Source organism: Mytilus californianus, unplaced genomic scaffold (genome assembly GCF_021869535.1).
Source record: "Mytilus californianus isolate M0D057914Y unplaced genomic scaffold, xbMytCali1.0.p SCAF_5, whole genome shotgun sequence".
Lineage (NCBI taxonomy): Eukaryota > Metazoa > Mollusca > Bivalvia > Mytilida > Mytilidae > Mytilus > Mytilus californianus.
The window spans coordinates 68,689,932-68,716,854 of NW_026262701.1; the positions used below are offsets into that span (position 1 = coordinate 68,689,932).

The window sequence follows — 26,923 nt, forward strand, 5'->3', positions numbered from 1 at the left end:
TTTGATAGATAATTTGCCTTCAAGTAATTGCAATCGACACTAATTCAATAGCGAACATTGGTCTTTCTTTTCATTTTGACCAAACTGTAATATCTACCTGATGTGATCTAGGTATTACAATGCAGTCATAACGTTTTCCCGGAGAGTTAATCCAATTTTATTGATATATTGACATGCAGTATTTAGTTGAACAACAGTAGGCACTGGAAGTCATTATTCGAAATTAATTCATAAAAAAATCAACTGTAGTTTATACAAAAGAAAAGTGTAAATTTCGAGTATCTCTTTTTAAGTTTCTGCATGTATTTTTTCGTGGTATAATTCTTATACAGAAGACCTGTTAGTTTCATGACAAAAAAAAAATATAAGATAGATGCTAAAAATAATAGTTCATAGCAGGCATATGCATATTATGATTATTATTACGATATCGGTCTTGTTCGTGTACATGATTGAATGATAGATCGCAGGCAATCATGCTCCTCAAAATACAGTCCTGTTTTTTGGGGAAAAGATTTTCGTATGTTTCGAACTTATATAAATACACCCTCAAGATTAATTGTTTTTCTTATCATTTAACCAAACCCAACTTAATAGTAATGGGATCTCGCGTTTAATTCTAATTTTACTATACAAAAGACTTTAAAAATACAAATAATTAGCCAATGAACGGCAAATAAAACAGTGGACATACATAGGAAGGGTAGTTAAGACGGTCACTGGAATATAAAGGCGTACTATGTAATCTAAAAAAATATGCCTTACAACATGCCGCTGAATAGTTAGGGAATTTATAAGATGCCAATCACGTGCCTTATATTAACTTATTATTAACTTCCTCAAGCATACTGGTATAACTGCAAATTCAACACCGCAAAGAATACAAGCTCTCTTTAGCAATCAGTCTTTCCCATCTACAATCGGGCTTCTTAAAACATGCAACAGGATTAGGACAAGCGATTCAATCCAATACACAAGCACACGCACACACTGTAATTCAGTGCCCTTCAGTTTATTTACATGTTAAATTTTATGGAGTATATAGCAATTTGCTGATTGTAATTGCTTACAGATATAATCAATAAAAAAGAACAAATATAATTTGACTAAAGGTTTTAATAACAATCAGCCATTCGCAATCCCCAGTGATTTAAGAAATGTTTTTTTTTCCATTTGGCTGCATGTTCCACTAGAACAGTTTAATTATCTTTGATTTACCCGACAGTTTGTTGTTAAAAGGAAATATCATCAATATCCCTACAAGAACCGAATAAAACGAACATATCTGTTGATTGACAAAGTCACACATCTAATAGACAAAGACATGTAAAAAGTCCATTTAATTCTTAGCGTAAGTACAGGTCAAGCAGTAAACAAGCATTCAACGACTTCTGAAGGTTTCGTTCGGCGCTGACTTGATTTCTTGTAATAAGTTGTGCATGTAATTGATAATAATCCCCACAAGCAAGAGTATAAAGGACAGACTGAAAAGATATTTATAAACGAAATACAGCGACGCAATTAGTGCGTTCAGAAAGTAATTGTCCTGGACCGACGACTGTAAAATACCAGCACGTTTATACCACTCCTACTTCTCGTTCGCAACTTCAAGATGTAATGATTAAGTCCACCAAAAATATAAGAAGCATCTTGAAAATTGCATCCTTGTGATCATCATGCCCCTTAAAAGGAAGAGCTACACAAACGGGGCTTGTTAAAGCCGCCAATATTGAAAGATCCTAAAGCTTCAACTCAACGGACGCCAGGCCAGGTCACCCCAGTTACTGAGCCTCATACGCCTGTCTCTGAGTCTGGAAGTAAACAGAAAGAGGGTGTGTTATTACCTGCACCCTCTGATGACTCTGTCTCAAGTCAGAAAGTCAGATGTCGGAGGATGATGGATGACAGAATCAGAATCACAAGAGGAAGAAGAAAACCAAGACGCACGCCGATCTTACCAAAGATCAACAAGAAGCCATGGTTGACTGGCTGAAGACCGATAAAGTTATCTACAGCAAGAAGCTGATGGCTATAGGGACAACAAGAAAATAAGTATCAATTAAAATACCGAACTCGAAGGTAAGTTCAAACAAGAGGCTCTCAAGAGCCTGAATCGCTCACCTGTAATTTTTTGCTTAAATCTTTCATCAATGATTATTTTTGCTTTTCAATATATATTAATGAGTGGCTTAAAAATGCCATTTCAATGTTCTTTGTATCTGTCATATTTTCTGCAAAAGCAAAAAAATACATTTTACAACTAGTGGCTATGTTTCTTGACGTACAAGGAAATAAAATACAAAATTTATACTATATACTATGAAACTCATTCAGCCCAAGTTTGGCTGAAATTGATTTAGCAGTTTCAAAGGAGAAGATTTTTTTAAAGTAAGCAAACTAGATGAACAAATTGTGAAAAATTGTCTTGAAAGGATAATAACTCCTTAAAGGGGCCAATTGACAATTTTGGTCATTAAACTCATTTGTAGATCTTACTTTGCTGAACAGTTTAGTTGTTTACAGTTTATCTTTATCTATAATAATATTCAAGATAATAACAAAAAACTACCAATTTAGTGGCAGCAACCAAACAATGGGTTGTTAGATTCATCTGAAAATTTCAGGGCTGATAGAACTTGACCTAATAAACATTTTTATTTCGTCAGATTTGCTCTAAATGCTTTAGTTTTCGAGGTATTAAGCTAAAAACTGCATTTTACCCCTATGTTCTATTTTTAGCCATGGCGGACATGTTTTTTGACGAAACAGAAAATAAAACACCGACTTTTTTCTAGATACGCTAAGGACCATTCAGCTTAAGCTTGGATGGAATTGGTTCAGTAGTTTCAGAGGAGAAGATGTTTGAAATAGTTTACACCGGACGGACGACGACGACGACGGACGACGACCGACGCCAAGTGATGGCAAAAGCTCATAATTCCTTTGGAAAGGTAAGCTAAAAAGGGAAGTCCATAAAACCTGACAAAATCAACGTTTTGCAAAAGACTCATCAGTGACTCTTATAATAAAAGAAGTTCAGAAGGTCAAATAAAGCACGAAATTTGAAGTTCCCTGCTCCCTTTTCTTTATGAAAAAAAATCTACGCGTGTTGCGTACAAGATTTTAATCCTGATGTCTATGATGAGTTTATTTCTATTTTGTTAGAATAAAAGCTATGAAAAACCATCACATCCCCGACTATCAATTCCCAAATTTCCCTATTAAACACTACTATTCAATACCATTTAATCTTCATTTACAAAAAAAATTAAATAGCAGCAGCAAAACACCTCAAAAGTATGAATTGAGTACTACTAGAGCTGCTGGAGCAGCAATACCCAAACTCAATTTACTACTCCAGTCGTGCTCATTTACAGAAGCAGCTAAAGCATTTGAACCGCGAAAAGATTAAAATGAGCACGACTGGAGTAGTAAAAATTCATTTCAAAGCATACAGTCACGAAAATAAAGAAGAAAACTTGGTAAGATGCCTGTGAACATTCCCTCTCGCCATAACCACCGCCGCTCCCGCCCCCAATGGAATTACCTACCTATGATAATTTAACAAGAATAAACTCGCCATAGATACCAGGATTCAAAATTGGTATACAAGACGCGCGTTTCATTTTCAAAAGACTACGAAAAGGGAGACAAAAATACCAAGTTTATTCTTTTGTTAACAAATGAAATAAGTAATATAGAAAAGCTCCCTAGGAAACATGAAATGGGGAAAATATCTATTGCCGTCCTTTGTAGCTAACCCAAAGAAACTAACGTTAAACATTTGGGTAATTCGAAATTGAGAACGCGGACCATCGGAAAGTCTAACTATTGTACGGAGTTTCTCTTATTCATATACAATGAATTAGTACAATTGATTGTTGATTATTGATGCAAGAAATGTTTCCCCTACCGAGCATCGTGTATCCCTCCTTGATTGTAGGTTTTATGTGATTTTTGTTTGTTCTTTTCGCTTCTTAATATATATTATGTATTATACTTTGATTTATTGAACTGATGAGTATTGTTTTGGATCAGCTGCTTTTTAAAGATATGACATATGAAAAAAAAACAATCACTTTTTATTTGAGTACCTTTGATGCTTTTTAATTAGCTTGTTTGATGAAAACATATCTGTTACAACTGTTACAACTAGTTAATTTATGACTAACGAGATCAATTAGGTTGATCAACAACTCATTAAACATAGTTAACTTTATTTAACTTGTATTGATTAATGGGTTAAGACTGCAATTTTTTTTTAACGCAGAGTCATATATTTAAAAGTTGTATATAATTATAATCTTATTGATAAGAACTGTTAAATTACCTTTTGAATTTTATTTGAAAAAAAGTTAATGGCTAGAACAGAAGCATTTTTAAATACAACAAATATAATTTAAGCAATAAAAATATTGGATTTAAGTTAATCAAGAACGCTCTGAGTCCTAAGTTTTAAAAGCCATAGAAAGAGACATGTTTAAAGATGTCAAAATATCGATTTATTTGAGGGAGAAAAACAAAATTTATAATGCGTTTTCGATGCATAACAATGGAATGGTTTATTCCCAAATTGTCCTTTCATAGGGTATCATGCATCATTCTAAAATATTCACATTGTTAGAAAATGTTAATTGGGCAGAACATTGTATCAGAACTAGAAAATGAATCGAATACAATGAAAATTTAATTTCAGAAGGAAAATTTGCCTATTAAATATTAAAATATGATTAAAATCCCAATGATTTATACGTTTTAAATATCAAAATATGTTAAAAACATAAAAGTTTTATAGATTTGTTTTATAAGATTTGCATTTCTAACATATAAATGGATCGATTACTTGAAAAGTATGATGATATCAAATGATAAAGTGCCTATGAGATTTACATTGGTATGTCAACGAAAAAACAAAAACATAATTAAAAATATTCCCTTGCGACTTTGGACTCACGATCTGTATATGATTTATTTATTTAAATACCGATAATGCAATACTTACACAAACAAGTGGAATTAGGAGTTGCAATGGATTGTATGAACATTTAAGAATAATGACTAGTTTTTTGATATTTGTCATTTCTGGATATTTCAGTAGTATATTGTGTCAAGGTAAGTGATTTATAGAATTCAGTCTTATATATTATTATTATCGTGAATTTAACTATTGGCATCTTCTACATCAGCTTTAATTTAAATGTAAAAGGTATGAGTATCTGATTATCATCGTGAAAAGATGCTAAAGATCAAACGGTTATCGTGACAGATTTGTGCATCAAAATCTTGTTTGACGATATTTTTAGGTATGAAACATACACTACAATGATTTATAAAGCAAAACGAGTTGGGTGATTTTCTATAAATTTTATACAATAAAACAGAATTTGCATTGACAATTAGAACATTTTGAGAGAAAAAAAAACATTTATAGTCACCTTAATTGAATGACATTAGCAAACTTTACCACATGTAATTTCCTACTTGGAGCACAGAGTCCTATGAACAGTTTTTTTTTCAGGAGAAGAAGTATGGGCAAAAAAACTTGCAAAATACACTGTACAACAAACGTTAAGCGCTGAATAAGAAAATATACTTAAATACATAGAATACTGTTTTGGAAATGACATTAATCGACAGTTGAGTAATTATATGTTCTCTTTAGGGAGATGGAGTAAAACAAAGATACGAACATGCCCATCTTGGCCCTAAAACCTAAACAATTATTTAGTTATAATTAAAGAAAAACAAAGGATATGGGGTTATCCATCCATGACACAAAATAAGTACATGCACAGCAAAAAACACATAAAAAGCAAAGGAACAGCGCTTTTATTGCTGTTCTTCATCTCAAAGTCACAGTGAAGCCTTCAACACCGAGCAAAAAAAAATCTTAAGACGACCTCTAGAACCGGCTTGAGCGGAATTCTTTGCAAAAATATTCTTGCTTAACACTCTAGGTAAGTGTCCTTAAACAACATTATATTGATGAGTCTTCACAAAACCTCTTTCTAAATTATAAACATCAATTTTATCAGCAATCAAATCGGGCTTCAAAGTTATTGTGAAGCTACATACTCTAGGTGCGGCATGAATCAGATTTGGATTCTCAAAAATTTCAAAGATCTGTCAGAGTACATACAATTTAAGTATCTTTCCTCTTGCAATAGTATTAAAGCATTTGTCTTTTCTACAACGAGATTCGAACATGCCTATCTTGGCCCTAAAACCTAAACAATTAATTATTTATAGTTAAAAAAAACAAAGGATATGGAGTATCCATCCATGACACAAAATCAGTACATGCACAACAAAAAACACATAAAAAGCAAAGGAACAGCGCTTTTATTGCTGTTCCTTATCTCAAAGTCACAGTGAGGCCTTCAACAAGGAGCAAAAAAAACCCAAAAACATAAGACGGCCCCTAGAACCGGCTTGAGCGGAATTCTTTGCAAAAATATTCTTGCTTAACACGCTTAGTAAGTGTCCTTAAACAACATTATATTGATGAGTCTTCACGAAACCTCTTTCAAAATTATTAACATCAATTTTATCAGCAATCGAATCGGGCTTCAAAGTTATTGTGAAGCTACATACTCTATATGCGGAATGAATCATATTTGGATACTCAAAAATTTCAAAGATCTGTTAGAGTGCATACAATTTAAGTATCTTTCCTCTTGCAATAATATTAAAACATTCGTCTTTTCTACAACGAGATTCGATTGAGAACAAAACTTTACGACAAATAAAATGATTTCAGCTTCCCAATTGTGAACTTTCCATTTTTATGTATCAAAAGTCCAGCAGCGCATGCACATGGAGTATATATACTTTAGTTTTTCTATGTTATCTTTTGTGTACTGTTGTTTTTCTGTTTGTCGTTTTCTTTTTTAGTCATGGCGTTGTCAGTTTATTTTCGACTTATGAGTTTGAATGTCCCTTCGGTATCTTTCGTCTCTCTTTAATGATGTCAGTATTCGTGAACTTTCTGGTTTAATCCGAGTGGTTTGTGTGGTTGCTTTGCCCCTTCATAAAAGCAAGATATGTGTTTCTGCGTTGGTCTTTCTGTTTTATAAGATAAAGATCATCTTATATTGTAATTATAAAAAATCTTTTAATCTTTAAATCTAGTATCCATATTTAATTAACACCTCCTTTAAGGTAGATAGTTTTACAGTACCTCTGACGCCCTGTTCAGTCGCTTATTCAATAGGTGTTAATAATTTTGAAAGGGCAGTTGGCAGATCTAGCAATATAACATTGTGTGTAAGATTACCTCGGTAATTGTGGTATCCAGTGAAATGAAAGAAGATCTAGTTCTTCAGTTTTGGTTGAAATTCCAAAGGAACATACAGCCAACCTATGATTGTTCAGAATTTCCTCTTTAGTAAACGTCGTGGGAATATTCATTGAGTTTTCAAAAGAATTTCCAACGCCGAATTCCTTTATGAATCAGTTAATATAATGGGATACAGACAAAAACGTTTTATCTTTTTTTAAATGCCAACCGATCTGAAAACTCTAATTATGCAGGGTATGTTATGCATTATAACGATGACCATAGCTGTGTTGACGCCGCGGTTCAGAGTTGTACCACAGGACTATCAATCTTACATTGCAACACCTCTCTGTTGACAGAAAGAGAACTACTGGATTTGGGAATTGGGAACTGCGACACCTTAGTTGTAAGATAAAGGTGTCGCAGTTCCCAATTCCCAAATCCAGTAGTCTTCTTTCTGTCAACAGAGAGGTGTTGCAATGTAAGATAGATAGTCCTGTGGTACATTTTATCAAGGATGCGAACTGGCATACAAGGACTGATTGATCAGTTTGATTAATATTCTGATAACCAATATCCTATGAATTGTAACTAATGTCTGATTTATGGCCGCACATTTAACTATCGTTTGCCCATGTCAATATAGCGGTATGATATGAGATACGGCATGATTGACAATGATACAAATATCTAACAAACGAGCAATGAACAAGGATGTAAAAAGTAAAATAACAAAAATACCGAACTCCAAGGGAAATTCAAAACGGATAATCCTTTATAAAATGGCAAAATCAAAAGCTCAAACACATCTCTAACGAATGGAAAACAACTGTCATATTCCTGACTAGGTACAGACATTTCCTTATGTAGAAAATGGAAGATTTAACCTGGTTTTATAGCTAGATAAACCTCACACTTGTATGACAGTCGCATAGAATTCCATAATATTGACAACAATGTGTGGGCAAAACAAACAGACATAATAGGTAAAAACGTCAAAAATTGAGGTACAGCAGTCAACATTGTAATATAATCGTAATTACTATAAAAACAAACTGTTTCAACAAAGAAACTCAAAATTGCATATAAACAAAGTACATAAGCAAAAGTGAAAGATAAGAACTCAAAATTTATCATATCATAATGGCGGGATGTATAAGTACTGATCCACGTCATAAGTATATAATCAAAAATGGATAAACAGTAAAGGTTAAAAATATACAAGGACAAAAAAGGGGGAACTTTATCAAAAAAGCACCTGAGATCACCCCAGTTTTTGGTGGGGTTCGTGTTGCTTAGTCTTTAGTTTTCTATGTTGTGTCATCTGTACTATTATTTGTCTGTTTGTCTTTTTATTTTTGGCCATGGCGTTGTCAGTTTGTTTTCGATCTATGAGTTTGACTGTCCCTCTGGTATCTTTTGTCCCTCTTTTTTAACACGTAATTAAGATGATAAACAACGACAGTACCTAGAATCTATACTTCGAGACCATCATGTATTATTTGTGAAGTTGATACGGAATATTTATCAACAAGGTCTTGGTATCTTCCAATGAACTCTTTTAGAAACAGGACGAGACGTTCTTTGACATAACCTTGGTTCATCAACTTTCTGCTCAGACACTGTTGACGTTTTATAAAGTCGAAATAGAATCTGCAAGCTCTTGAATACCGAATGAGTTGGGAAATGTATATCCAATATGCAGTCGAAGTTGGTATATTGCTGCTAAGGTGGGGGAAATTTACAATTTCAAAATTAAAGTCGTCTCGCTTGTCATAGATTATGGTATTGAGATGACCACTTATGTCAAATTCGAGGTATAAGTCTAAAAATGAGGCGGAGGAAGCCGTGTCTGTTGTTTCTTTAATTTCTAGTTCTGGAGGATATATTAATGGAACCCAATCAGAAAAATTTGGATTGTTAATGGAAAGAATATCATCAATATATCTGAATGTGAAATTGTATGATCGGGCTTCTCGCATACGAGTAAACCACTCGCATACGGCCTTAAACAATTACCAAATTATAATATAGCAATATGCAAAAAAAAAAAAAAAAACTAAGATGATATAATGTGAAATAATTCAAAAGAGAAGACTAATTATTGATTGACAAGATTATCATCAGCCCAGTAGACAGCACTTTTGTGTTGAATGTAAATTAACTTTCTTAAAATGTTGAATTATTCGAAACAACAAGAGTTTTCTACCCCCAGACAAAGATGCCTTTGCCGTATTTGGCAAATCTTTTATTCGACATTTTCAGTTTTTACTGCTCTTTAACTTCGGATTTGATTTAGCTGTTTTGATTCGAGAGCCAGTGATGAATCTTATGTTAACAAAACCCGTGTGCGAAATTGTAAACCTGGGGCCTGGTTTTCGAAAGTATCTTATGACTAAGACATGTCTTACGATGGTGTTAGGACATGTCATAGTCGTAAGATATGTTTTTGAAAGTGTCCTTATTTACGATATATCATAACTTTTATCTTAAATTTAAGACATCTCGCGACATGACTTATGACGGTCTTACGAATATCATTAAAATTAAGACATTACGAAATAATGTACCTTTACAGAAAAACTTTCTTTTCCGTTGATCAATTAAATATTAAGACAAAAAATGCCAAGGATATTGTGCTGTGTGACAGAATAACCCAACTTTTTTAGCTGTAAAACCTTTTAAATATCTATCATTGACCTAAAGAAGCAGGTCCATTTTTCTTTCGATTATCTTCCGCTGTTCCAAGGTGATTAGTGTCATTTACTGCATTTATCTTTGCACATGTTGCCTTTTTGCAATATTTGTTGTTGTGTTGCTCAGTTTACTATATAGTGCAGATTTATTCATCTCCACTTCGTCAATTCAAATTTGAATCTCTTGCGACGTAAAATTTGGACTCCTTTTCTTACTCATGATTATATATAACAAATATACTATATATTATTTCTTTCCTCATATAGAATTTATGAACGTATTTGCACGGACATTTCGTTAAACGGGTACTCAGTGTACCAAATCTTAAAACTATTCACAATTACATAACACTTCATGTATAATAATACATGCACGCAAAGTTCTAGAATTTAATTATATATGTACAAACTAAATCTAAACAAAGTATCAACTCAGATTGTAATTCCTTGTCATATATAATTTCATGTTCATTATAATGAAAAAAATAAAATAATCATAGTCATAATTATTATTTTCATACTTATTTTTTTTATAGTTATTTTTATCATATATAATCATTATTTAAGACAATAAGACAATACTTTATTATTAAACCTCAGACACATAGGTGTACAAGAGGACATCGTATATACACGTATACACATTTTTATACTCAATACATTTACACTACACATAAAAATGCATGCATGCATGGTAAAATACAGCAAAATGTCAATTTACAAATTACCATAACATTCAACTCAAAAAAAGACAAATATAAATCATAAGTATCGTGTAAGTATTTTTAAAAATATTGCTAAGTTTTTGTAAAGTTCTACATGACAAAATGTTAGAAGCTGTTTTAATTTGTACTCCGTTGGATTTGCAGTATAAAATTCTGGTATATATTTATTTCTAAACAGTTTTATTTCCTGTTTTTGACATTTGAATAGATAATGAAATTCATCTCCTATCCCGTTTCCACAGAAATGACAAATTCGCTCATTTTTTGGTATTCTAGACCATCTTCCCGTTTCTACAGGAAATTTTAAATTTGAGCATCTGAATTTTGCTATATAAATCCTGTCACACAGCTTCAACTTTATTAAATAGGTTTCCAAACGAAATTCCTGTTTGTAATGTGAATAAAATGCACCTCTTGAAGAGTTATTCATTTGGGAAAACCAATGTTGGATAAATTGGTCATTCAGTTTTTGTGAAATAATGTTCTTTAAACCCAGTTTATCTAATGGAAGTTGATTCTGCCAAATAAAACTAATTCCATTTTCGTCAAATATGGATTTAACGTACGTAATCCATTTAAATTTTGTGGGGTATTGAAAATGTAATTTGAGCATTAATTTATACATAATGGAAGATAACTTGTTATTCTCCAATAATAAACTATTCCAAAACATCACCATTTTACGTTTAACAATAATTTCCAAAAGGAATCTTCCGAGTTCCCCATACACCATATAATTTGGTGTACTGCTTCTTAATTTCAAAATATTTTTGCAAAATTGAAGGTGTATTTTCTCAATGCTATCTTTACTTTCAAATCCCCATACCTCTGAAGCATATAATAAAACAGGACTAACCAATGAGTCAAAAAGTTTAAGCTGCAAATCGACGGGAATACATATATTTTTTTATTTTTCGGTATAGAGCATACAAAGACTTCTGTGCCTGATCAAGAAGTTTTTTTCGTGCAGTATAAAAGCTACCATTGTAATTAAAAAGTATACCAAGGTAGCAGTATGAATCCACTATTTCAATGTTTTCTCCATATATCCTAAAATTCTAATTTCTTTTTACTTTCTTTTTACTAAAAATCACTGCTTTAGTTTTGCTTGTGTTAATCTTTAGTTTCCATTTTTTACAATATTCTTCAAAACATGCAAGGGTTTTTTGTAATCCTTCTGCACTTTCAGACAATAGCGCAGTATCATCTGCGTACAGTATAATAAACAATTTAACATACATGTGTAATGATTCCAACCACAGATTTGAAATATTATCTAGACTTTCTATATTATTTTCCACAAAATAACTTTCTAAATCATTTAGGAACAAAGAAAATAAAAAAGGTGATAAATTTTCACCTTGTTTTACTCCTGTGTGAGATATAAAAAATTCGGATATTCATTTCCTTTCTTGACACATGTTTTTATATTTTGATACATATTATAGATCACATTAAATAGTTTACCTTTAATGTTTGATTTTTGCATTTTTTGCCACAATCCCGATCTCCATATAGTGTCAAAAGCGCTTTTAAAGTCTATAAAAGTGCAAAATAGCTTCTTACCAAATGAAAAATATATAGTAATTAAAGAATACAATACAAATATATTATCAACAGTAGAGAATCCTCTACGAAAACCTGCTTGTGATTTTGAAATCAGGTCTACGTGATCTGCATAATTATTTAACCTGTAATTCAACATAGCAGAAAAGGTTTTACTAAAGCATGAATTTAATGTGATTTCTCTGTACATTTCGGGATCGGATCTTGATCCTTTATTTTTAAATACAGTTATCATGATTCCATTAGACCAACTGTCTGGGACAATTCCAGTATCTAAAATTAAATTGAATAGCTTAACGTAAATTGGCATTAAATCGTCAATTGTATTCTTTATATATTCATTTAAAATTTCATCACTACCTGAAGCTTTGCCATTTTTTAAATTCGAAACGACCTTTTTAATTTCATCTTCGGTTACTGGACTATTTAAAAATACCTCGACATCGTCTGATAAAGTTTCAAAGTCAAAATTTTGTTCGAAGTAATTTTCTGGCTCGACATTTTCATTTAGGATTTTAAAATGATCATACAATGCTTTTAGAGATATATCGTCATTGTTATCTTTTTTCTTACTATCATTTAGATTATTAAGGATTTTCCATAGAGCTTTTGTATCCTTTTTAGAAATGTTACGCAACTCATCAGCAACCTTCTGTTGATAGTTTGCAAAAGCCTATTTAATGTTATTTTATGTTCTTTACTAGCTTGTCTCATTTTACTTCTGTTTTCAGCATTTTTCAAAAAACTATATCTCTTTCGAGCTTTATGAAATTTTTTTCTACTCATCGAGCATTTTCTATTAAACCAAGGTTTTGAATTTTCATGTTTGTAAAAATGTTTATGTTTTTTTATTTTCCCAAACGTTTCTGCCGCCGCATCTTTAAAATTTTTGCTGATATCTAAAACTATATTGTTTATATCATTTTGAGTTGCATCATTATTTACGGACAATTCGTCCAGTTTATTCATAACAGTGGCTAAAATACCTTCGTGATCATTGTGAATTCGATCAGCGTATTCAGATTTCTGTTCACTTTTCCACCTGACAAAAGTTTTATCATTTCTATTGTCGGTAACAATTGAATCTGGTTTACTAAATGTGGCCTGAAGTCTAAAATGTATAAATGAATGACAATCAGAATATAACGGTATAAAGTCAGCAATTTCAAAATAAAAAATCATAGGGAAGAGCATTGATGAAATAATTAAATAATCAACAACACTCGAATCGTTACATGTTTTCTCCCCAATATCTTTATCTGATCCAACTCTTGAATTAGCAATATATAAATTATTTTTTCTGCACAACTCTAACAGTCTATGACCATACTTATTAGGTCTACATGTACACTGAGACACTCTTTGCAAGGTGATTTTGTTTTGAGTCAGATTCTCAAAATCATATAAATACTGTAATATATCAGCATCACAATCTAAATCAAACATACTAATAACTGACTCATCAGGTATAATATAATCGGGTAAAGACCCAGTTTTTGAGTTAAAATCGCCAACTAGGGCAACATTACAATTTTCAGTGTTTGTTAGGATATTCAATTCATTTTCCAATTCTTCAAAAGCTTCTATAGTAGAATACTTAGAATTTTCAGGTGGTACATAAACACAGCCAAAAATTACATCTGAATTAAGTGACAAAATTGATTTCGAAATTTGAAACCATAAAACAAATTGACTCTTAGTATTATGGAATTTCAACTCTTTTTCTAAACTCTTTCTATAAATAACAACTATCCCACCTGATGCTTTTTTAAATTTTTTTCTATTTTTTGTGACATAAATATAACCGTCTGGTAAGTTTAAATTATCTAGGTCAGTTAACATCGTTTCAACAAAAATACAAATATCATGTTCAAGCAAAATGTCAATGAAATCAGGAGACCCGAATAGTCTTTTCTTAAAGTCCACACACATTTAAGAAACACATATTTAAACTACCATTGTTAATTGTATATTTCTTATTCAAAGTTTCATTACTGTTCGATTTCTTTTGAGGTTTTCCTCTTGCACCATTCCTCTATCTGCCAGAATTCGGCGGAGCATTTGCGTGCGGTGGACGAGGAGACGGTCCCTGTCGCTGTCTTTTGCTAGGAGGGGTATCACTAGAATAAGACCCTTTTGGGCTCGTGTCATGGTTTGTCGTCGAAGAGCCGGTATGCTCTTTTCTAGAGTCCTCTAATACCGTGTCAGGAATGTAGAGCTGATTGTCTATATATAGCCTATCACGCACAAGAGAGGCTTGTCTATTTTGCTGTTTGGCCTGTTTTAACACAGGATACAGTTCCTTCCGCTTTTGTTCAATTTCATGAGGAAATTGTTCCCGTATTCCATACAGTCTACCTTTAAGTCTGGTAGCATTTGCTAATACATGTTCCAGATCGCGGTGATATAGGAATCTTGCAACTATTGGTGCTCTTCTGTTGTCTCCCTTTGTTCTGAATCGATGGACATTGCCGAATTCGATCTTGTAGTCGATCCCCAGCTCATTGTATAAAAAACATCGCAAAAGCTCTTCCGTATCTTCACCCGGAACTCTATGCAATCCCGTGAAGATTAGATTGTTTTTCATTGACCTGCATTGCAAGTCAAGAATGGCTGCCTTTAGTGACTCAATTTCCTCTGATTCGATGACTGTTGGAACACTCGGTTGGACGATAGTGTTCTCTTCGAGTTTCTTAATTCTCGTATCATGATTGTTAATATTACGTCTGTTAGTTTTTACTTGTCCAGTTACCTGATCAAAAAGATTACTAACACCTTGGCAGCTAGTCTCGCAGTCTGACAGCTTTTTGATGAAATCGCTCGCCTGGTTTCCTAATGTTCTAACCCTAGCCGACACCGTTAAGAAATCTTGTTTCAAATCATCAAGGCGCTTTTCCATATTTGTTTCCATTCGTCTCATTGTAGAGTCGATACCCGTAACTATTTCCAAAATCATGTTTAGCAATGCGCCTGAGTTCAGATTTACATCATTGGAAGCGTCAACGATTCTTCGGCTCTCCTTAATTAACCTCGACGTATCGCTCATCGACATTCTTTTGATATGATTGGTTGTTCTAATAAGTGAAGAGGTCAAATTTACTATAAAACAGCTGATTTTACTATAGTCCAAAGTCCACTTTCATTCAATGTCTAATGAACAGTTTTCAATATATACACTGTTTATCCCCCAGGGTATGCAGGACAGGTCTCAGTGAAAATAATAGTTTCTTTGTTATCAAAAAACTTCTAATATGGGTTCTAGATCTCCGAAATTCAGACAATAAGCTCAAAAAGTATAATATTTACAATTGTCGAAATCTTACTCCAGAATCTCCAGTATAACTATCCAAAATCCATATTTTTGTTGAGAGAGTAACAACACTTCATTTTCTTTCTAATCACGTGATTTCTCTCAACAAAAGAAAATATGTTCAATTATGATAGTCATAAGAGCATCATAGGTATGACTTTCTTAGGACAGCTTTGATTTACATTATATGACATATCATATGATAGTCATAAGATTGTCATAAAATTTGTCCTAAGATATATCTGATGACATATCTTTTGATGTTTTCGAAAACCAGGCCCCTGATATTTTTATTCTAAATTAATAATGGAAAAACAAGAAAGACAGACAGTCTTATGTGACAATCACTGGACAACATGCTCATAGTTTGTTACAAACACATACATGTTTTTCCAGACCACCATATCAATCAGTACATCAAAAACGAATTTAGTGTAAAGACTTCATAAGCAGTTTGAGAAATGCATGACCTTGCATTTGTATGTAATCATTATGCCAGCATATAAGTAGTGAAAGGATGTATGACCATTATTGAGCAATATATGTAAAGTTTAATCAATTTTTAGTAGCGATGCAGACAATTTTTAATCTCTTACTACATGCAATATTATGTTTATAATCTTAAAAAATAAGACCAATCAGTTTACATCGTATATTATCATAGATGTGATATCCTGTTTGTAATAAGATACATCCGAACTTCCAAAACAAATAATTGCATCTTTGACAGATTTTTTTTAGTCAAGGTTTCAAGTAATTTGTGGTTCAAGTAATTTATTGTTTTAACCAATTTGTTGGAACGAAATCCATGAATTAAAATTTTACCAGTGAAAAATAGATAACGTTCTTTTAAATTTAACATGTCACTTCGTGCAAGAGCATAGCGTACGAGAAAGGAAGTATGCAGACAGTTAGCAAAGGATACATCACTGACCAAAATAGGGAAATACAAAAAAGGCGAAACCCCGTGTCTTTTGTCGTAAATTTTAGTATAAATAAAAGTTTTCTTCGTAAAACAGAATCAATATCAAGAAAATGACAATTAAAGTTGTTCATATAAAAAATTTTTGTGACATAGACTAAAAAGCTGATTTTTCCATCTATATTACTCAATCTACCCTGTTCAAAAGAAAGCAGTGATTTGTGGTCATTAATCTATTCAAATTAATAAAAAGTTTTCCCCCGAGAATTTCAAAGTAATCTTCATTTTCAAAAAATTCTTTGAAAGGTATGTAAGTTAGTGCAAAGATTGTCAGACATGTACAAAACTGAGCTTGATGAATGAAACTAGCCATTTGCCTTTCATATAAGCTTTCGTTTCCCGCAATTAGGTAAAAATATCCCACAGTCCTTTGTAATAGTGTTTATTCTATTTTACCATCGGGTAGTAACCTCGTCATATCGAGAAGCGTTTAGTAGAGTGATTTTGTCATAGTTTGGTTAAGATGAACATGGTTGTGTTAAGTGTTTTTGATGACAAACAGTGTCAAAATATAAACATTCAAATAGTTTGTTAAAGGAACTAATGACAACAAATTCAAGCTGGTAAGCATCTTTGTTTATAGCTAATATGCTAATACATCAAAATTTGTATCATATAGTTATTAATTTGACACAGAATAATGCTTGCGTATGTCAAAATTTAAAAGTTGTGATTCGTTTCTAATGCATAAAGAAAAGCGGTTTGCTTACTGTCTGCTACATCACATATTTTGTTATGATATAAAACTGCCGTCAATTTTCCCGAAAAACAGCCCCTAGTGCACACAATTTGAGATTACAGAATATTCGGTGTCATGGTTTGGTTCATTCGTGTCATGGTTTATTTCATGTTGAACATGGTTCAGTTATGTGATTCGATTCGTGAATGAAGGAAGAGTAACGATCAAAATAAACAGACATTATATATATTGAAATACTCTTTTAAATCGTTGTATTTGGAATACCAAAGGACATATATACGCACATTCAATGTAGTATTATATATATTAAGTACATGCGGTCTGATTGCCAATGAGATAACTATCCACCCGAGACCAAAATGACGTAGATGTAAGCAACTATATGTCGTCATACGGCCTTCAACAATGAACAAAATCCATACCTTTTAGCAAGCTATAAAAGGCTTTGACAAAATTATATGTAAAAGAAATTTAAATGAGAAAACCAATGTATTATACAATATTACAAAAACATATTCATTTTTATTCGTTCGTAATAATAATTGATAAAAGTGAACATTAAATCGGCTTCATTCTAATTCGGAATTGTGATTTTTCATATATTTAAATTCTAATCTTGTGTGTATTTTTTTTTTATTTTAATTTTACTAAAAGTTTATACAACAAATAAGTTTTAACTGTTGTCCATGTCACGCGTTAACTATTTGTTTCGTGGATGGTTGAAGACGTACTTATTGTGTCCTCTTGATATCGTTTGGTTAGTTTTGTAGTTGGGATACTACAGCATGGGCGTATAACCCCACATCTCCTTTTATTCATCATAGACTGGTTCAAAATAAAACAACAGATATTTAGTTTGGTAGAAGAAAAAAAAAGTAGAACAAAAATTACTTTTTGACTAGCTGATACGTTTTGCAACTTTAAGAAGACGTTTTTACAAATTTTACAAGTGATGCCGCTCACGATAGCATCGACAGAGTCAATCATGGACATACAGAGAAAATAATCTATGTGAAACAGAAGCAGCGCTTTTTGTTTTTATACGACCGCAAAAAAATTTTGCGGTCGTATATTGGTATGAAGTTGGCGTCGTCGTCGTCGTCGACGTCCGAAGACACATTGGTTTTCGCACAATAATTTTAGTTTAAGTGAATGGATCTCTATGAAATTTTACCATAAGGTTCAAAACCACAAAAGTAAGGTTGGGATTGATTTTGGGGGTTATGGTACCAATTGTTAAGGAATTAGGGGCCAAAAAGGGGCCATAAAATAAGCATTTTTGTAACTTCCAGATAATAACTTGTGTGTTAGTGTATGGATCTCTCTGACATTGTATCACAAGGTTCCATATTGCAAAGGGAATGCTGGGATTGATTTTTGGGGAAATTGCCTCAAAATTTTAGGAATTAGGGGCCAAAAAAGGGGCAAAAACAAGCATTTTTCTAGTTTCATGAAAATAACTTGTAAGTGTATGGATCTTTATGAAATTGTACTACAAGGTTCCATATCACAAAGGGAAAGCTGGGTTTGAGTTTGGGGGTAATTTCCCTAAACGTTTAGGAATCTGGGGCCAAAAAGGGGCCAAAAAACAAGCATTTTTCTATTTTCCAGACAATAACTTGTGTTCAAGTGTATGGATCTCTCTGAAATTGTACTGCAAGGTACCATACCACAAAGGGAAGGCTGGGATTGAGTTTGGGGGTGATGAATCATAAGGGGTTCAAAAAAATTGGGGGGGGTCTATTTTAAGACTTGTATGATGTATTTAAATTGGTAATTATGGTTGCAAACTCCATTGGAAATTTGAATTGAGATTATGACCATATCTTGAGGGAAAGATTGTTTTTTGGAAAAGGGGGGAGGAGGGGGGGAAATGAAAAAAAAATTAGGGGGGGAGGGGGGTAAAAAAGAAATTGTGGGAGCAATTTTTTTTTCATTTCAGATTTCAGATATTAAAAAGAAAACTTCTTCAAATATTATTTCTTTTTGCAAAAAAAAGGGGGGGGGGGTAAACAAATTTTTTTTAGGGGGGAGGTCAGTACGCAACAGCATAGTGTAATTCACATAAGCAAAAAAAAGGGGGGGGGATTTTTTTTTTGTGGAAAGGGGGGGGGGGGTCAATTTAGCAACAGCATAGTGTATTGCACAAAAGCAAAAAATTGAATACAAATTCAAATCATATAACCAATTCTAAGTTCTTTGATTACAGTTATTCGGTGTCAGAAACCTATAATGTGTCAAATATTTATTTACAATCCAAATTCAGACCTGTATCAAGCATGAATATTGTGTCCATTTTTGCCCCAACTGTTCAGGGTTGGACCTCTCCGGTCGTATCCAGCTGCGCTCAGCGAAGCATTTTATTATAATTATTATCTCAAAAGATAGTTTAAAAGAGCAGTGACTATTTAAATTATAAAAGCAAAATAATAAAAATACGGGACTTCGAGGAAAATTCTAAACGGAAAGTCCGTAATCAAATGGCAAAATCAAAAACTGAAACACATCAAACGATTGGATAACAACTGTCATATTCCTGACTTGGTACAGGAATTTTTTCTGTAGAAAATTGTGGATTAAACCTGGTTTTATAGTCAGCTTAACCTCTCACATGTATGACAGTTGCATAAAATTTCATTATATTGACGACGATGTGTGAACAAAACAAACAGACATAATAGGTAAAAATGTCAAAACATAAGGGTACAGCAGGCAACATTGTGTTATAATCATAGTCACTATAAAAACTAAACAAATATTTCAACAAAGAAAAACAAAAAGGCATATAGACAAAGCACATAAGCAAAAACGAAAGACAAGAATACAAAAATTTACCATGGCACAATAACACAATGACGGGATGTATAAGTACCGAGCCACGTCAAATGGATTGGGCAAAAAATAGACTAAACAGTTAAAGTAATAATTTACAAAGACAAATAAAAGAGTACTATAACACGTCATTAAGGTGATAAACAATGTCATTACTTAGAATCTTTACTTAAAGACCATCGTTTATTATTTGTGAAGTTGAAAAGTAATATCTACCCACAAGGTCTTCCGATGAACTTTTTTGGAAAAAGGACGAGACGTTCTTTGACATACCCCTGGTTCATCAACTTTCTGCTCAGACACTGGTGACGGTTTACAAAGTCTGAGTAGCATCTGCAAGCTCTTGAATATCGAATGAGTTGGGAAATGTATATCTCATATGCAGGAGAAGTTGGTATATTGCTACTAAGGTTGGAGAAACTGATAATTTTAAAATTAAAATCGTCTCGTTTGTCATAGATTCTGATACTAAGATGACCGCTCGTGTCAAATTCGAGGTATAAGTCTAAAAATGAGGCAGAGGAAGCCGTGTCTGTTGTTCCTTTAATTTTTAGTTCTGGGGGATATATTAATGGAATTCAATCAGAAAAGTCTGGATTGTTAATGGAACGAACAATATATATGAATGTGAAATTAAACGATCTGGTTTTTTTATCTTCTTGTTTTTTACAAATGTCTGAAGGAACTCCGACTAATATGAAGATAAGAAGAGGTCGCTGCCGCACATTTCGCTCCCATAGACAATTTGGTGACAAAGTCTACATCCAAATTCAACAAATATTTTGTCAATAAGAAACTCCAGCATACTGGTCACTTGTTCCTCTGTGTAGTATGTTTTATTTTTTTTGTTCACTATTTACAAAATATGCCGTATGGTATCCAAAAGTAATAAATGTATAGCGTGCGCTACCATTTTATTTTGAAAAGCATTGTAGATTTAATTTTTTTTCTTTTAGACGATTTTTCAATTACACATAGGGAATGGTGGTACACAGGGTTGAAAAATTAAACGTTTTGATAGTACTCATTTCAGATTTATATTTATTCAGAAGTTCTTTAAGAGTTTTTTTAAAAGCCATACATGGTTAATACCACTACGCCGGTAAACAGTTTCACGGTATTTCTGAAAACCCTCTTTCATTGCGGAAAGAATCTTTGTCAATCTAATGGACAATTCTTTCGTCGAACATGCAGATGAGCTGGAAATGTACGGCTGCTTGTATGGAATTTTGTGAAGCTTAGGTATCCAATACAAACAAGGTAAGTCATCCGATTTGCTGCTCAAAGTAATGTTCATTGAAGCTAGTAAGGTCTTATGAATCACCAAAATCTCATACTTGTCAAATGATGTTTTTGTATGTGGGATTACATGAGTGCTCATTTATTCCTAATTCTTTTACAAGACATTCGTAGTAATACGATTTGCATACAAAGACAAGTCACAAACAATTAAATTGTTTAATGTACGCTTTGCCAATTACAGCATCTAATTTTGGTTTAAAAGGCTTTTTTTCTTCTTAGTTAGTTGGTAAATTGTGTAACTTCGTTTAATAACAAGCGTTTTTAAACAATATATCAATATTGAGCTGAAACACATATATATTAATTTGGATCTAAACCATGACAAACTTGATCAAAACCATGACAAATTTCTAGACACTTAACCGAACCATGTCATAACTTAACTAAACCATAGCAATTTCGATAGTTTGATTATTCTGCGTTAGTTTCTTGAAAACAACAATTCCAATGTAGATCGTTTGACTAACAATGCAAATTAAAACATCTTATTTGCTTTTCATTTGCTCGTTTGAATAGAACTGAGGCAATCGTTCGGGGAAGTAACTTAACACAACCATGTTCATCTTAACCAAACTATGACAAAATCACTGTACTAAACGCTTCTCGATATGACGAGGTTACTACCCGTGATGTAAGTATTGTCAATATGATACTTCCATGGTTTTACCAATAAATATTTACAGTGTCATTAACACATATTTGATAGCACAATATATCCTTCCGGAGCACCTAATGTCACCCCCGGTTTTTTGTGGGGTTCGTGTTGCTCAGTCTTTAGTTTTCTACGTAGTGTTTTGTGGTTTTGTTCGTCTGTTTGTCGTTTTCGTTTTTTGCGATAGCGTTGTTTTCTTCAATTTATGAGTTTTGAATGTCCCCTTGGTATCTTTCCACTGTTTTTTTATATATAAAGTATACGACAGTGCTGTCTCTTTACCAGAATTTAATTTCCCCTAAAATAAAATCCTTTGTTCTATATTTGAAGATTTTATTAACTGATCTCAGAATCGTATAAATGTTTTTCTTTTTATTCAAACTTGAAGGCCCCAAATAAGGATGATATGTATACACAAAAAAGAAAAACATGTTGAGTTGGAATTCTTTTTACTTACATTATCTGTTTGTTAAAAGTCAGAGGATGCAGTTGCCTTTAGATTAGGCTCACACGAAGCTAGACAAATTGTTAATTTGTTTTGACAACATATTCTTCAAAAGTAGCCTGATATCATAAAATAGAAATAAACGAAGCTTGCCAATCATAATCAAAACATATTTAATTTAATAAATGATTCGTGATTTACAGATATTTATTTAACAACGAATGGAAGTTACGAATACACAATTTTGGAGAGTCTAAAACCTTCTCCAGATAATTGCGGAGAAATCCATTTTCAGATACGAGCTGGAAAGAATGCTTTCATTGCCTTACTCTCTGGAAACGACGATTCAGACCCTCTATATGAAATAGCATTTGGTATAAATGATGTGTGTTCAACAATAAGAAAGGGGAAAGGTGGGCTTAACACTACAGGCGCCCTCGATGCTAATGACGTTTTCTTAGCACAATACGAATGGAAAAACTTCACAATCAGGTGGAACAATGGCTTTATATACGCCAAAACACCTTATATATCTATGACTTTGAATGACGAATCTCCTTTACTTGTAAAGAAAATAGCAGTTACAACTGCAGATGACGCATCTGGGGATTGGCACTTCAACACAGAAGGTATGTAATTTAAAAAGTCCCTTTACTTCTATTATTCTGGTTTATTGTATAAACTGGTATTATAGCAATTAAATAGTCTTACCAATAACTAAAGTAATGTATATGTTACAGTACAAGTTGGAATTCAGTAGAATACTGAATCCTCCTATTACAAATCGGAATTCCAATATCTGCTAGTAGAAATGTGGATATCCAGATGTGTACCAGTAACATGATTCTGGATTGTACTCTAGTAGGATCCAGGATATTACTTAAACAATAGTTAGTTTGGATCTTACTAGAGTTTTTACTGATGCACTTGAGTAGGAAAACTAAATAAATGATAATATAATGCACTTTAATACTTTTTTACAATAAAATATTATATATGTAAAATACATAAACTTCCTTGAAATTCTTTTATTTAAAGTAACATTTGCTTACATTTTGTTTATGATATTTCGATAAGCAAACAATTTTGACTTTACAACATAAACAGTTTAGTGAAACAAATTTTGTGTAAATTAACTGAATATTAATTTTGAGACATTGAAAATTTAATATGTTTTTGTTAAATTTTGTATCGAAAAACATCATAAACTGACTGAATTAAGTTTTACCTGATAGACAATATTTAAATTACTTCAAATAAAATTTTGATGTCGGTTAAGAATGTCCTTCTAATTATTCAAAATTTGTCAATATTTTGATCAAATGTGATGGAATACATGCACATTAAATTGTTGTTCAAATATTTAAAGTACCTCGTATGAACCTATTTTCTTTTTGAATTCAGACAAGTTTGATTAAATTAGTTTATTATGAAGAAAATCAAAATATGTTTTTTTAGTAGTCATCTATAGGACAACCAAGGATCCTCCTAGTACAATCTGGATATCCCAATTTTTACCAGTAGATATTTGGACTTCTATTTTGTACTGGACTAACATAAGTATAAATCCGAATTCCAATTTCTACTAGTAATTATTGAAATTCAAATATATACTTAAAGGATTCTGGAGCCTCCTGAATTCCAATCTATACTGTCAGATTTACATACTTATAACTGAAAGAGAAAATCCTATAGTCTCTCTTCTGACAGTGTATTTTACGTGGAATATAAAACAAAAATATGTTATTAAAATACTTTTTTTTGTTTAGAAATTAAGTCGTGGCATTGTGGTATTTTCTCGTTCTGAAATCAAATGTTCTTATTTAATGTTAAAATAAGGATGGCAATAAAAGATATTTAGCTTCCACAGGAAAAGATCTTGTAAAATTTTATTTCAAGACAAAAGAAATGGATAATGAAAAAAAAAATGGTAACTTTTTAGGTATTAATTTAAAGTTCTTTCATCGGACATCCTTTGGTGGCAATATTGTTTTATATATCTGAATAGAAACTATGGAAGCGTAATAGCGCCATTGAATTTTTTTTTAAATCTCGGTGTTATTTTGCAAACTTTTGCGAAATTTCGCAAACTGCTTTATTTCGGAAACTGCGCCATTTAGCCAACTTTGCGTAACTTCGATAAATTCAGCGTCATTCGTAAACTTTGCATAATTTCGCAAACTTTAAACAAACTTTTGGTTTATTTCGTAAATTTTGCGTTATTTTGCAAACTGTGCTCGAACAGTTTTTTTTTATTGTTGAAAAACAGCAAACATACTATTACAGTTAAAACGGAAGCAAATGTTATATATATATATATTAGTTATAAATTGAGTAAGCTCTCGAATTGTAGAATAAAGTTAAATTCTCTTTGTTCTTTTGTGTACGTTTTGTTGATCTACTGATCAATTTAAAAAGTGAGAAGATTCAGATATGAAAGAAAGCTAGTTCGCATATTCATGTGCATGTCTTAATTCAGGAACAACGTTGGTTATTGTCGTATGTAATATCTGAATAGATGTCGGCTTATATGTCCGCGTCCATCTGTCAAACAATACAACGAACAAACTCTTAATTTAACTCAATTCTTAGTTTCGTTTTTTTTTTGGTGTGAAAAGGGGGTGGGGGCAGATACTAAACGTAAGGTTTGGTTTAGCTAAGAGGTCTCAGTTGGAGTAGGGACATTAAAATCAGATTTAGGTGAAGCTTGTTCAACCAGATATAACCAGTTTAACAATAAGAAGTGAAAGCAAGGAAATATAGCAACGAAAAATGTTGGCGAAATATAGTGAAGTTTGCGAAATAACAAAAAGTTTGCGAAATAACGCAAAATGTTTGCGAAAGAACGGAAAGATAAAAGAAAATTTATGTGGCACTACTTTCATTCCGTAAGAAACAGTGTTCTGTTAAATGATTGTTGTTATGATTTTAATTAAGTCTTATTATAATTTTTTAATTTTTTTTTAGTTTCAATTCCAAACGGATGCAATATAACAGTTCAACAAACAACTACTTCAGTTGGCGATAGTACTCAAGAAAACCAAGTCTGCATGTGTCCATGTTCACGGGTCTCGAATAGTAAATGGCTCTATCTTAAAAACTTAAATCTCACATTGGATGAAATACGAGTGATACTGTCTGATGAGCTTGAAGATTTGCGAAAAAATTTAACAATCGATAAAACGAACACATCGGCATATTTACGTACAAAAATATCTGCACCTGATAATCGTCCTTCTGCAAAATCGATGGGTGCAGTCGGCGGACTATTTCTGGTTACAATCGTCGTTTTAATTTTCGGGTCTGATACTATTAACTTGTTTAAAACAGCACTTTTTAAACGGTGAACAAATCAAAATTAATTGTTGTAAAAAATCATTTTGCAGTTTTACTAGGAAAGGCCGAAAATTACATTGAAGTGATGACTGTTAGTCGTGTTAGTGCACCCAATTAACACGCGGATAAATTGTATCATTCGTAAGTATATCATCTGCACTATTTTCCTCGGTCTTTAACAGTAGTACGGTGCTATTTTCTTTAAAATAAGTTCAAATGTTAAGAAATGCACGATCCAAAATTCTGGAGGATGTCAGCACAAAATGCATATTTTGAGGTAAAAATAGAATGTGAAAATATGCAAAACTGCTAGAACAGCGTTTATGTTTTATCTTTATTTAGACGAATACAAAATAATTTATTATTTGGTTTTACCTTTCTAGCATTTTCCTACTATCTTGACATCTTGACAGAAACCAATTGTACAAAGCAAAACAAAAAAAGACAAAACAAAATCAGCAATTCAAGATCTACAAAAAGCCAATATAACTGAAACAATCGAATTATAAGAGGAATTGGCCTAAACAAGATTTTTTCTTTCAATATTTAGATTAAGGCTATTATTTGTGGAATCTACTTTTCTTCAGGGTCCTCGGTGGCCGAGTTGTCTTATGTGTTCATTTACAGAATCCACAAACAAGCAATTTGAAATCTACCAAACATTTAAAAAATTTACTATTGTTAATGGCTGCTTACGGGAAGGTCTATTGGTTTTGTAGAAGTGCGGATTTGGAATATTTGTTAATAATATTTTCCAACCTGATTTTTATGGGAATCGATATTTTTTTTTCATACATTGGTTTTATAGTGTGTTCTTTTATGTACCTTCGGTTAGTCTTCTGATCAAGTTAAAAAGGGGGGATATTTAAAACCAAACTAATTTAACCCCGCCATATGTTCAATTGCCCGTCTCAAGTCAGTTACCTTGTCAGTGATTGTCTTATGTCATATTTATCAATCTTTAGTTTGCCTTTGAAACAAGTGTTTTATTAATTTATTCACAGCTTTTAGTATATTTAAAATGTACAAAGTTTTATTGTTGTAGATTTTCTCGCTGTGTTGAAGACCCATTGGTGGTCTTGGGCTGTTTTCTGCTCT

The 26,923-nt window shown here is 32.3% G+C and overlaps 1 protein-coding gene across 1 annotated transcript; it reads left to right on the forward strand.

Moving 5' to 3' along the window:
* The first annotated feature begins 4,843 nt into the window (after positions 1-4,843).
* LOC127701340 (uncharacterized) lies at positions 4,844-26,189 on the forward strand. The gene is made up of 3 exons (XM_052205230.1): positions 4,844-5,112; positions 22,693-23,118; positions 25,457-26,189. The coding sequence occupies exons 1-3, from the start codon at positions 5,055-5,057 to the stop codon at positions 25,834-25,836; spliced, it is 864 nt and encodes a 287-aa protein (XP_052061190.1). The 5' UTR covers positions 4,844-5,054; the 3' UTR covers positions 25,837-26,189.
* Positions 26,190-26,923: the final 734 nt, after the last annotated feature.